Source organism: Nannospalax galili, unplaced genomic scaffold (genome assembly GCF_000622305.1).
Source record: "Nannospalax galili isolate Female #2095 unplaced genomic scaffold, S.galili_v1.0 scaffold1264, whole genome shotgun sequence".
NCBI lineage: Eukaryota > Metazoa > Chordata > Mammalia > Rodentia > Spalacidae > Nannospalax > Nannospalax galili.
In genome coordinates, this window is record NW_008351636.1 from 371,178 (window position 1) to 384,706 (window position 13,529).

Below are 13,529 nucleotides of genomic sequence, written 5' to 3' on the forward strand. Positions count from 1 at the left end.
GAGATTCCTTCTTTTGAACCAATCCTCTATCCCTGTGGTCCTGACTCTGCTTTCAGGCTAACATAAACATCTATAAATGTTTCATCCAAAGGAGTCACAGAGTGCCAGACCTGAAACAGACATCCATTGGCTCATCACGGCAAGAGTTGGCCCAGAGCAGGTAAGGAGGCAATTCCAGAAGCTTGAGGTAGAGGAAGGTATCAGGGAGTGGCAGAAAGCTCTCTGGGTAATTCTGAGGGAACTGAGGTGGTGCACAACATCTAAAAGTCAAGTACACCAAAGTCTCTGTTTGCAAGAGCTGGTGTGGGGAGCATAGCCATGCCCCTGAGCTGCTGCTCCCTCTCATGGCTCCTCCCAGAAATGGCTACTCAGTGCAGGAGCCCAGCTGCCAAGGTCTGATCCTCTACAAACCCTCAGCTGTGTTTTGTCTTGGATGAAAAGCTGTATACACAGAATGCCCTTTGAGCAGCCCAAGCTATCACTCTCCAGCCTGGAACAGAAGCTCCTTTATGGCATGGCTGCAGCTGTGAACAAGGGCATCACTTCCTATCTTTGGTAACCCTGGAGACAGGAAGCAGTTTGGTCTTATGTTCTTTATCCTTGGAGGCCATTTTTGCTCCTGGAAGAACCAGCCCAGTGAATGTGAACCCATGCTTCAAGTTCTGTGGACCTATGGGATCTGCTTGTTATGCTCGTGCTGAGTGTCCAGGATGAAAAGGGCTTCGGCTACAGAAGAAGGAAAACCGGGGTGAGATGTGGCATATAGAAGAGAGCCCAGCATGTTGGGGCAGATTTCTGAGGGCATGTGTGGAATTCAGAAGGAGCCCTTTAGAAGCAGAGTATGCCTACTCTAAGGCTCTGTAAGGTTGTCTGCCTAACCTCATGGGAATTGTTTTGGAATTTGAAATGCTGTACTCATACAGAGGGAGGAACAACAATTCTGATCTTGAATATATATGTACATTGGTGAAGAGAAATTTGAGTTACAAAACTCAAGAAATAGAGAGAGAGAGAGAGAGAGAGAGAGAGAGAGAGAGAGAGAGAGAGACAGACAGACAGACAGACAGACAGAGAGAGAGACAGAAAGTATAATGAGTGAGAAAAACTTTTAAGGGTACTATTTAAAAGAAAACACCTGGGAGATAGCACAGCACTTTAGCCTCCTGGGCTCTGCTATCTTTTTAATTCCCTGCATTCATGTTCTATGGCTTATCTGTGAATTTGGTTAACACATTCCCCAGCTGCTCAATTGGTTAGATAAAGCAGAAGATGTTAATAGAGAACCCTCCATCTTTTCCCACTGAGTGTGATTTCAGGATTCATTGACTTGCTAAACCCAATCTTTCCCTGTTTCCTATATGCCTTATCAGTGCAGAAGGTAAGCTACCCATCAGGAGTCCAGTGACTGCCCACAAAGGGCATGCAGAAGATAGGATGGACAGCCTGTGGTCTCCAGGGATTTGCAGTGAGCGGCCACTTGGGCCTGGGGGCTGGTGGGACACTTGCTGTACCAGCCTCTTGCTAGTTTGCCCCTAAGGACCTCTGTACTCACTAGGCAGCTTGATTCAGTGGCCCACCAGGGGTCAGGCAGTGGGTGTGCTGTTTTTACTCACCTCGGCCTGTGCTGTAATGCTGGAGTTTATCGCTATACACAGCCTCTTTGCTGTAAGCTCTTTTCCTGTGGATACAAAGAAGAGGCGTTCTCTCAGCGAGGTCACACGGAGGCCTCACACCCAGAGAGGGAAGTCACCCTGGGTGTCTCCTGGGACTGGGGACTGGGGAATCCTCACTTTAAGCTTTTTTTTTCTGCCCTGGCCAACATTCTGATTGACCATCACTTATTCCCTGGGGTAGAGGGGACTGTCTACCTTCAAGTCAAGGTCTTGCAGATACCAGGCAAGGCTGTGCCCCTCCCCTCAGCCAAAAAGTAACGGTTATGAGAAGGACTCCCATCAATACCAGGTCATACTGCAGAACTGCTCAATGGGAGCTGACTGCAGCATTTCATGCACAGTATCTGGGCTAACCACCCAAGGCAGCTGCAAACAGCATTAAAAATTCACAAGGCCTTCTGGCCAGTCCATGTGTAGAGCTCAGAGTTCCCAATTTCCTCCTTGCCTTCTCTTCTGCCTGCCTTTTGCCTGCTACCCAGGGCCTGAGCTCTCTAACCAGAAGATGTTCTGTGCATGGCTGTGACGCTCCAGTGGGTCAAATGCAATTTTGTAACTGTCACTCTGAAAAGTCCTTGTGCATGAGGGGAGCTAAAAGTCTTGACTAAAATGAGGTTGGAGGATGGATGCTGTTTACTTATAGTCTCACCCTGCTCCCATAGCAGGTTTTTATCCCAGGCACAAAGAAAAGAAATAATGTTGAAATTTTTAGGCTGCTGGTGGACTGAAATGGAATGAAGAATATGTCCAGGCTGCATAGCCTGGGAAGGTCAGCATGGAAGAAGGGCACAGAGGGGTTTCCTGGGTCCAAGAAAAATCAAAGTGGAGGGCTTACCTGCTGCAGACGATGGAAATGGCCACCAGGGACACAACGAAAACGACCCCGGCTGCTGCAGAGCCAGCAATCAGGGGCAGCTGCTCCCTCAGTTCCGACTTGTAATCATCTAGATGAAAAAGTGGAATTAGACTCCCCTCTGTGTGCCCTTTGCACATGGCTGGATGCCATGTATGACACCAAAGACATCAGGTATACACATACATGTGGACCCCAGTTTCAATGCTTCAGAGTTATAATAGAAGCCCAACAGAACAGAGAGTAAATTTTAAGTCATCAACACCAAAAGATGACAACAGTAATAAAAACAAAACTGCAGGGACAGAGTCTGGGAACTCAGGGTGAAGGTGATTCCCCACCTCTGCCCCTGGCTCTGAAGGTCTCTCCAAGTCCTGTTGTCCATGCTAGGGGTAAGTCCAGTGGAGGGGAAATGAAAGCTATTGCTGAAACAGCTTCTCAAACAGGAAGCTGTTGAAATGCAGCTTGTCAACAGATTCATTGAGCAGATTTTTAAAGTTTATCTGCAGTCAGCCAGCACTGCACCAGGAGCTGTGGAGGATGAAGAGATGCCTACAAAATCACTTGGTGCTCTGAGCAGCTTCTTGACAAGAAAAGGATCAAGGTTCCTGCCACGTGTTAAAACCATGCTGTGTTGCCAGCGGAATGGGATACCTATCAGTCACAGAGGTGGAAAGAGCTTGTCCAAACCCTGGTGTTCTCTGTGTATTCTTTGTGATCTTAGGGGAATTATTTAGACCCTCTGATCCTCAGATCTCCCATCTATTGAAAAAGAAAGATCAAACCATGTGAACATTTCATAGTATCTGACTTATCATAAGCATACTCCAAATCTAGTTCTTTTTTAAAATCTGCACAAGCCACCGGTCCCAGCTTGACATTCTTTTTATGGTGGTGGCTATCCTAAGGCTGGTGTTCAGGAGCCAACACCCAATGCTTCTGACCCAGGCACATGGAAGGTCAAATTATTTATGCTTTATTATGATTAGGGTTGTCAGATACAGCAAGCAACACACAAGACTATCTGTTCAGTCTGAATTTCAGATAAATAATAAAGGATATTTTAGTATAAACATGCACCAAATATTGCATGGGAGACATTTATCCTTAAACATTGTTTATCTGGAACTCAAATTAAACTGATCTTCCTATATTTCATCTGGCAGCCCCAATGACAAAACTTGTTAAAGTGAGGTTCCCTGTGAAATTTACCAGGCTCTCCTGAGCACGGCTGTTAAACATAAGGATCTCTGAGCCTCTCCTCAGGTCTGCTGATGAATATCAGGGTGTCTACACATTTCGCCAACACCCCAGAGGGTTCTTATGCTCCTCAGTGTTTATGAACCATCTTTCAGTTATCTGGGCAGAAAAGAAACTTTTAAAGACAAGGCTGTGGAGGCCAGAAGACAACCTTGCGTGTCATTCCTCAGGAGCAGTCTATCTTTGTGTGTGTGCTGTCTCCACCTTTTTTTTGAGACAGGGCTTTTTACTGAACCCGTTCACTGATTCAGCTGGGCTGACTGGACAACAAGGCCCAGGAATACACCTGTCTCTGCCTCCCCAGTGCTGGGATTGCAGACACAAGCTGCTCTGCCTGGCTTTTTATGAGGGTAGTAAAAATCTGAACTGAGGTCCTTATGTTTGGTCAGCAAGTACTTTACTAACTGAGCCATCTTCCCAGCATCTACCTAGATTTTTGAGGCAAAGTCTCTCACTGGGACCTGGGGTTCACCAATTAAGCTAGGTTGGCTTGCCCGCTAGCTCCAGGAAATCACCTGTATCTACTGTCCCAGTGCTGGGATTACAAGTGTATACCAACATGCCCAGCATTTTTTAAACATGGCTTCTGGGTCTGAAAATTGGATCTCCATGTTTGCAAAGCAAGCACTTTACTGAGCTGCACTTTATTGGACTACAATTGGCTCTTGACGCTCCCTCACTCCATAGACCATAGAAATTAATTACAAAGACAGAAGGCAGACTGTTTCCCTCAGCTGAGAGCTTTTTTTAAACACGCAATTTTTTTTAAGAAAGTTGGCAGAAGAAAGTGTAGGGAACTTCTGTGAGGAGTCCTTGATAATGTTTTGATAAATCAAATCTCATAGAACAACACAAGACTTGAATATCTTAATGATAATAGTGTGAAAAATAAGTAAAAGGTTAATACACTCTAGCTAAGAGCAACCAGGGCTCCCCGCGGCAGTCACCTGCACAGTGTGGCCACTGACCTAGAGGGATCCCACAGGTCCTCCTCACCTCAACGACCCCATCACTGGTCAATCTCCAGACTCATCACTGTGCTTGGGAGCAGCCTGCAGCTCCAGTGAGCTTCATCACCAATATGTGAGCCCCGTCATTAAGATAAATACTCCCAAATTTGGCCACTTACCAAAGCTCTCTTACATCTAACCTCTCTTGGGTCTGCAAAACTTAACTGCCAAATGTAAAAAGAATAGCCTTCTTGGGAGAAATTTGTTACTTCTGGATTTGTCTAACAGAATTGCCAAGAGACCAGTGCTCAGAGCATTTGGAGTTTAGGGCTTTTAATCCTGTGTACCTTCTGATGCCAAAGTGCCCATAAATCTAGATGGTAAGTGAGGTGCAAAAAGGGGGACAGACTCCTTAAGGGAGAAGCAGATGGCCTACATTCTTTCCATCCCAGCAGCATTATTAATCTCAATGAACAGTCTCAACTTTCTGTTCCATCTCACCAGCCTCGAAACATGGAGAGGAAATGCACCTGAAGTAAACTCAACCCAGGCTGCAAACTCCAGTCCCACAGGGGCCAGACAGCTTACTGTACATCATCCAAGTGTGTTATCGGGAAGTGGGGGGCACCACCTGGGGGCAGCTGCTTCTCCTTCCCTCCCTCCCTCCCTCAACAATAAGTGCAGATCACAGGTGAAATGACTGCAATATTCTGAGATCCCAGGTGCATGCCATGCTCTGAATATCATCTCTTCTGCTTTTTCCTGTAGACAGTGAGCGCCACACTAGAGCCCAAGCACAGAGGAGTGAGGTGGAGGCAAGGAAGCAGTACAGGCATCTGGATCCTCCTGTGGAGACAGGGAGGAACCTGCTACATGTATCGGTTTCACTACTGTACCCGTGCGGAACCACATAGGATGCACAGCCCTTCCAAGGCAAACCTAATCAGACGCTGGGAGAGAAAGAGACCTGACTTTGGAGAACTGGCAGGTACCAATAGAGTCTACACGATCTTATGAAGGGAATGCCACTGGTTTCTAGCGCGCACACTAGTCTCTGCTGTGATTGCAGTTCAGGGCTGCTTCTCTTTCCCTACTGCCTGTATCATTTTCAGTCCCAAGGCTCATTCCCTCCCTGCCTTACCATCTGTCAGAGTCTGGAAGCACATCTTGCCGCTGAACTTGCCATAGCCAGCCACAGTGCGGGCGCGCACCTGGACTACATACACCATGCCGGGCCGCAGCCCATCAATGCGTGCTGTGTTGGTCTGGCTCCTGGCCATGGAGGAGTTGAACTCATTGTGCTCCTAAAGAAGAGACAAGGAAGGGAAAAGAAACGGGTCACTAGCCAGCTCATGAGCACTGTAACTAAGCCAGCACTGTCTGAGCATACAGCCCTCTCAGTGCTTGGTCCTACTTGCTAGAAGTTGTCTCCCTGGGAATGGAGACAGTCTTCCTGGTCCAAGGGAATGCAGAGTCAGCTCTGAATCATAGTTGGGCACATGCTGAAGAAAGGAGTCTGAGGAAACAGCTGAGCTTCTGGGGCCTGACAGGGATTCAGGGCCATTTTTTGCCCATGTCCCAGCCCTCTTCGGTGTTCAGAGATAAAATAACAATCCTCTAGCTTTGCAAGTCCTGTCATATCTCCAGCCTTGACAGAAGCAAACTTAGAGGTCTCTGTATGCTTCTAGTCCACCTCTCTTTGCTTCTGCTGAGTTGCTTTGTATTCTCTCCCTGCTCAAGATCTTCCCAGCCACTCTGAACAAGAACTTCAACATTACTCCTGTATTTCCCTCAAGTGTTTAGTGAAAGGCTTTGCTTCTCTTCTGCTGACGTAGCTGAGGTCATTCTGCACTGCCTCCGTATCTGCTTCTGCAGGAAGCAGGATAAATTCAACCTTCTCCTTGGATTGATCTGAGTGTCAATGTTCCAAGTCCCCACCACCAGTTCTACCAGTTCCAGGGAGTATGTCTCTTCTCTGTGTCCTTAGCCCTTCCATCAACTCCAGGGGTCAGCCCCACCTCCATGTCTGCCTCTCCCTACCACTGCCTAGTCCTCTGCAGTGTCTGCTCTGTCCCCATGTCTCCTCTGATGCACAGAGATTTGCTTGTCTTTGTTTTCCATCCTGGCTCCCACCATGAGTTCTTTTAAAGTGTTGCTTCCCCTTTCTGTGCTACTGATCTTATTTAATATTGGACTGGTGACTAGACTTTTGTAGTCGCTCATCTTTTCTGATGCTTTCCACCCATCTGACCTCCATGCAATGCCAAAGTACTTTTTTTTTTAAAGGTCCCCGCTTTTTCTAAAACTGTCACCAGATGAAGACCAAACTTCCAAATCTAGATGTCCAAGTCCTTCATAATAAAGTCAGGTTCAATATCTCACATTCCCTTAAAGCTGTGATCCTACTTTTTGTCTGGGACCACAACCCAACCACCAGAGTTATGCTCAAGGTTGTTTTACCAGGTTTTAAGTGCCTCTATTCAGGGCTCCCTCTGCTCCTTTCAGCATGTGTGAATTCACATCTCCCACACTAGGAAGGTCTACCTCATGTTTTTCTAGCCCACAGGCTCTTTATCATTGTTTGTGAGGTTTCTAGCTCACTCTCAGCACCTCATACACTAGCCTGGTCTCAAGTTCTCTGTGAGAATATCTTTTCTCTTCAAAGATTCTGAACTACCTCCAAGAGCACAGGAACAAAAACTTAAGAGTGTGGGCTTTCCTTTGTGCACACGATGAATCTTGGAGCAAGATGACTTCACTGAAATGAAGAGGCTGAGAGGATGGAGACAGACCCACCCCTCAACCTCCTGTACAGATCTGGGGAACTGTGATGTGTCTAGGCACAGTGGGTCAATAAGCAATGTAACAAATGAGAGAAAGGCAGCATGGGTAGATTCTGTAAAGCATACCATTAGTCAAATCCCAGAAAAAGACAAAAACGTGGAAAAGTGAGCCAGGAAAAAAAGAAGTACAGGAAGAATTTCCCATTTTCCTAAAATATCTAGAACTCTGCTTTGCAAAAGCAAAAGCTGGCCTGGTTCTCTCCTCCAGGAGAGAAGGAAGTTATTCAACCAGGAAGTTATATTAATGACACGACTGCTTGTCTGGTACATTACACGGGCTGTGGCTCCAAAGGCATGGTCGCTCTCATCTGGGGAGATAATACCTTGTGGAATGGATCGGAAGATACACAGATGATAAAAGTCTGGAGTGATGTGGCAGAGGGAAGCTTGGGGCAGGATGTAGGGATCTGATAAAGGGAAACAAATCTAGATTTTGGAGGAAGGAGTCAGGGAAACAGTTGTATGAATAGAGTCAAAAGGATAAAAGAAATTAGCCACAATGACAACTAGAGAGAGAACAGAATAAAACATGCAAAGAGAAGGCCCAGAGGGCTCAAGATGCAAGAAATTAGCTTATCCGGAGTGCGGGCAGCACAGGAGTGATCAATGAACGGTTTTAAAACACTTTAAGGGAACACAAGTTCAAGGCTAATTTCAATTGACAGTTAAAACTTTCAAAGGGTTGTCTACTGATCCCTTGGAGAAGTTGTTTGGAAAAGGACTTCTCCAAGCATCACTGCATCTACCTGAACAGCAGGGGGATCCCCTGTGCCCTCTCCACTCCAGTCAGGGATTGAGCCGGAAGAAGGCTGTTACCTGTAGAAGGGATGCCATCTAGAGCTACTATTTGGACACACTAAAGACCTGAGACAGGAAACTGAAAAATCACCTCATCATCTTGCAAATAAGAAGAAAACACCATTGCTATAGAATGCAGACAGCTGCCTGAATTCTCTAGTTTGGCTGGAATTGGATGGAATCACACACTGCCTAAGATAAGTGAAGCTCTGATTGGGCAGCTCTTACTGTGGGAAAAAGTGTTTTGATATTTTGGCATTGGATGGTGAAGACCAAGCATTAACCCATAATCACTTTGCAGTCTACACATTCTTGAAGAAGTTCAGTGATTAAAATGTGTTCTTGTTCTCCACCAAGTCATTAATCAATTCCAGACAAATGAATGATAGCGATGAATAAGGTTGCTTATAACTGGTTTGATTTTAACTATGTAGAGATGGAAGATGCAGCTGCTGAGGGCAGTGCCTGTGTCTCTATCATCTCTCCATCCCCAGTACCCCAGCTCTGCCCTGCTTCAGCTCACCACAACTCAGTAATGACTAAATGAACAACTGAGCACAATCAGTTGTGCTTGCAATCAGCTGAGCACAAGATATTGCTAAGATCTGAAAGCGTTTTTATAAGAAAGTGATGTTGAAATTTGAAGGAATAAAAATCCCCCAAACCTAATCCAACTGGCCCTTGCCTAGACAGTTATTATGAAGAGCCAGAGAGATCTAAACACTTAATCATTAAGACAGCTGAGAGCAGATGTAGACACTTCTCCCATGCTTTGCCTGCACGTGCTGACACCAGAAGTGAAAAGTGCTACAAGACAGTAAACAAGGGTGAATGATGAATGGGAATATATTAAGATGGGAAGGGATGCGTGTGGGAGAGGCTTGGGAGTGTCCTCAGCTCTCTGGCATCTGAGCTCTCTATTAATGGGCTGTTAGGGGTGAAGCCAGAACCTCACTGATTCTATTCACCTAACTGATTTTGAAAAGGTGTCCCCAGCACAGGCTGAGAAGATCAAGTGGGGCAGGAAACCCACAGGGGAGTTTTCAGAGGTTGCAAAATGACCACCAGTGGGCCAGCCACCTGCTTTCTAAAGTGCCCCTGCACTCAGCCACGCCTGTCTCGGGACATGTTGCCTATGGCAGCTCTCCTGCTACCATAATGCCTGGCTCAGGTGACAGGACCGGGATACCCATGGGGAGAGGAGGTGGTACCCGATGGAGGAGTGGGGACTTTTGCTTCTTTGGACTGAACCCAAGACATCTACTGGGCTGGATTCTATCTGTGTTTGTGGAACAGGCATAAGAATTATTCTGCTTATAAGCCTGCGGGTTTAACACTAAGGTTTAGTATTTTATTTCAGGGTTCACATTAATGCAGAGCCCCTGAGATCCCAGCACTGAAATACAAAAATATCTGCAATTTGGTTCTATGACTCCCTAGCTATGACCTGTGTGGTCACGGCTAGGTCACTTAACCTTTATGTGATTTAGTTCTATCATCTCTAAATTGGTTATGAGTATACTTCTTTTAAGGATCAGAGCTAATATATCTGTATATCTGGAACATAATAGATACTCAATATATGATGAATTACCATTTTCGTTATTATTTTAAAATGCCCTCACAGGCTAATGTCTTTCTCTTTAGTCATATTGGAAATGGCCAAGGCAAAAGTAATGGATTTCACAGTGGAGTACTTTGTAAGCAAAGGAGAGGTCTCACAGGCATATGCTGAAGGGTGACCATGAATTCTGTGTTCCCAAGGAAAGCATCCCATCCTTTGGCATAAGGACAATAATATGCTCCACTGATGTATGTAAGTGGCCTTGAGCATTGAGTGCTAAATGTGTCTGTTAATAATTAGTATGAATTAATGGGAAGTGAGGAGATGGCCTAGAATGGGAGACTGGCCTCCTTCATAGCCTAAGAAGCTGACGTTAATTATAATGCTTCAAGGGAGGTGGCTTGACTGGAAAGGAAATGGCAGGGCTTGGCCTGGGCTGAGCTGGGAAGCAGGAAGCCAAGACACACAGACATGAGCCACATGGCTTTGGTCACAGATGAAGACAAGCCCTTGACCTCATCCCAGCTGCCTACTGAAATGACTGCCTTGGGCACAGCAGGTGAAGCAGAGGAGGGGAGGCAGGTATTCCCCCAGTATAGTCAGCCCTTTGCCAGCTCTGCCACCTGCCCCAGGGCAGAAGGGCTGGTCTCACTTCTCAGCTGTATGACTGTGGGCAAATGTTTGTTTGCTTTTAGCTTCTTTATGCATGTTGTTGTATTCAAAGAAATGATGTTAATATTGTCTACACCCCACACCAGAACACAGGAAGAATCGCTTATCACGCAAGCCCAGGCACCAAACTGGTGCATCTTAGAAAAATTAGTATTATTCAAAGACAAAGTGTTACTTCAACAAAGCTGCAAGATTGCCTATGTGGTAAAGGGGGTTGTGGGGGTGCTTGCCAATGACTATGATATCATGTGGTATTCAATGCTCAGTAGGACTATTAGGTCAACTTGGGTACAAGATGAGATCAATGGGTTCAAACACATTGGTCCAAAACATGTTGACAAGTCAATCCTCACGTTATTAATTGCCAAATTTTAAACAAATAGATCCCTAAAGTGAATTGGGAATAATGTGTGCTTGTGAATCCGAATGCTTTAAATTACCCCAATTCACTGAATTTTCAGAATCAAATGTCTACAAAAGCTCGTCGTGTCTACATAGAGCTGAATGCACTCTTATCCACCTGGCTGGCAGGTGCTGTCATAATGCTGCACCTTATCACAGCCTAGACTGGAGATCAGTCTGCACCTCCACTTTAAAGGAGGCAAATTGCTACAATTTCACAAATACACAAACTGATTCCTGGAATGGTTAAGTCATTTGACCATATTGGCTTGGCCGGGTGATTGTGCAGGGCACTGGAACTTTGTTTCCCAGAGCAGTGCTAGTCCACTGTTCATCCCACCTCTTGGGGCAGGGCTGTGGTCTCCATTCTTGATCCTCTTCTTATTTACATTACCCAGAAGATGACTGCGCCCAAACTCAGAGTTTACATACCATCTACATCCCAACAACCCCCGCATGGTCATCTTCTACATATCCCTCCTCCCAATTCCAAACGTGCACAGGTTTTCTGTTCTACACCTCTACTTGGCTAACAGGCATTTGAGCCACAGACCTGCCTGTACTTCTGCTTCTTCCATTACCCCAAATATCTAACACCTGCAGGGATCTCCTCCTCGGTCAACAGTGCCTACCTCATTCTAGCAACTTACTCCAAACTCTTCCAACACCCCATCCAATTTAGAAACCCTGTTGGCTCTACCTTTAGTATATACTGTATATCTGGAAGTCATTTCAACAGTTCATGGTTGGTACCCCAATTCAAGTATCTGTCATCCCATCAGATGATTATGGATCTAGCAGAACTATGTGCAATGAAGCAGCAAGAATAATGTTCAGAATATAAGTCACACCCTGTCCTGCTCTCAAACCTTCTGTGGCTCTCTGCCTTACTCAGTAGTAAAACTTGATTCATTATGGCTCAACATGTTTACTTCCCCTGGTAATAAACACTCTCACCTGTCTTCCTTACTGCTCACACCACTCCAGGAATCTTACCCAGCTTCCCACACCTTGAGTCACAGCTGTGATAGGCTTTTTTTGGGAGGGGGGCATTGCTTGGGATACCATTCCTTCCTTGCTGAGATAACTACTTCACAACAACTTTACTTTCTTCAAGTGTATACAGAGATCTTATCTTCTCCAAGTGGCTATTACCATTCTGTTTAATTCTATAACTTGCTCCTCCCCATTAATTCTTTCAGGTCTCTCTCTCTCTCTCTCTCTCTCTCTCTCTCTCTCTCTCTCTCTATCTATCTATCTCCTGTCTGTCTTTTGGAGACAGGGTCTCCCTGTAGCCCCAGCTGACCTGGAATTCACTATGGAGACTAGGCTGGCCTCAATTTTCACAGAGATCTGCCTGCCTTTGCCTCTTGAGTGCTGTTATCAAAGGTGTGCGCCACTGCGCCCCACTAAAAGTTCTTTTTCTTCTCATTATTATTATTATTGTTACTATTATTTTTATTATTTATGTGTGTGATGGGGACCATGCCACAATATGTGTATGGAGGGAGGGCAGAGGACAACTTAAAGGTTCTCTCACTCTACCTTTACCTGTGTTCCAGGGATCACATTCAGATCGTCAAGCTGAGTGACAAGTGCATTTACTTCTGAGCCATCTCCAGCCCTTGCTCCTTTGTTTGTTTTTGTACTACCCATTTTTAAAACAACCTACATAGTTTCTGAATTCACCATGTTCACTGTTCACTGTCTCCCTCTTTTTGAAAACAAGCCTCCTGAAGGCAGAACTCTTTTGTTCACTAATATATCTTAAAATAGCTCCTAGCAAACAGTAGCTCACTCAATTCTCATTAAACAAATTAACAAAGGCATCTGGTGCATTTAAAAATAATGTTCCGGCTTAGTACAGAAAGCATTGGAATTTCCTATGATTTTTGAGTTCACCATTGTGAAGGAGACTCCACTTTCCTCACTGATGGACAGGCCAACCAACTCCACAGAACACATTCTTTTCCCTTTTCTTAGTAACATATGCCCTGTGTTGCCCCCAGCAACAGCTGCTAAAGAGTAGTCAGGGAACACAGCACATAAATTTCTATTTTAACTCATTTTTATCTCACCCTTTAAAATTTCCAATTATATGTTTTTTGACCTCTATATTAGTGTCATGCTGCATGCATATAATTTATCTTTAAAAACCTTAAATTGAAGCCACGGGATCAACAACTTTGAAAACAACTCATTTACAAGACTACAAAACCCTCTGAAGGTTCAGGGCCACCTGGCTGTTTAGTGGTATCTACATTCCTACAGCAAACACATAGCTGTGGTAAGGCAACTGGCCTGCCTAGTCCAGTCGAATGAACTGTCCAAACTACAGAGTGGTGAGTCTTTCTCTCATATTGGCACAGAGACAGCCTGGGCAGGACAGACCCTGCTACAGGACAGACCCTGCTAACTCCCCAGGAAGCTCCTGGGCACCATCACCTGATTCTTCCTCTAGCCTGTCTCCTTGTGCCACCCCTGGCCGTAACCATGGAGCAGTATTGGCCTGGGTCT

General features: G+C 45.5%; 1 protein-coding gene across 1 annotated transcript in view; it reads right to left on the minus strand.

The window, feature by feature from the left end:
* The window catches only part of Ephb1 (EPH receptor B1), a 514,312-nt gene that overhangs the window by 96,130 nt on the left and 404,653 nt on the right, over window positions 1–13,529 (minus strand). Inside the window, exons 7-9 of the mRNA XM_008848545.3 lie at window positions 5,875–6,037; window positions 2,506–2,614; window positions 1,614–1,678 (exon numbers count right to left, since the gene is read on the minus strand). Coding sequence (XP_008846767.1) covers window positions 1,614–1,678; window positions 2,506–2,614; window positions 5,875–6,037 — 337 coding nt within the window. The remainder of the gene's footprint in view (window positions 1–1,613; window positions 1,679–2,505; window positions 2,615–5,874; window positions 6,038–13,529) is intronic.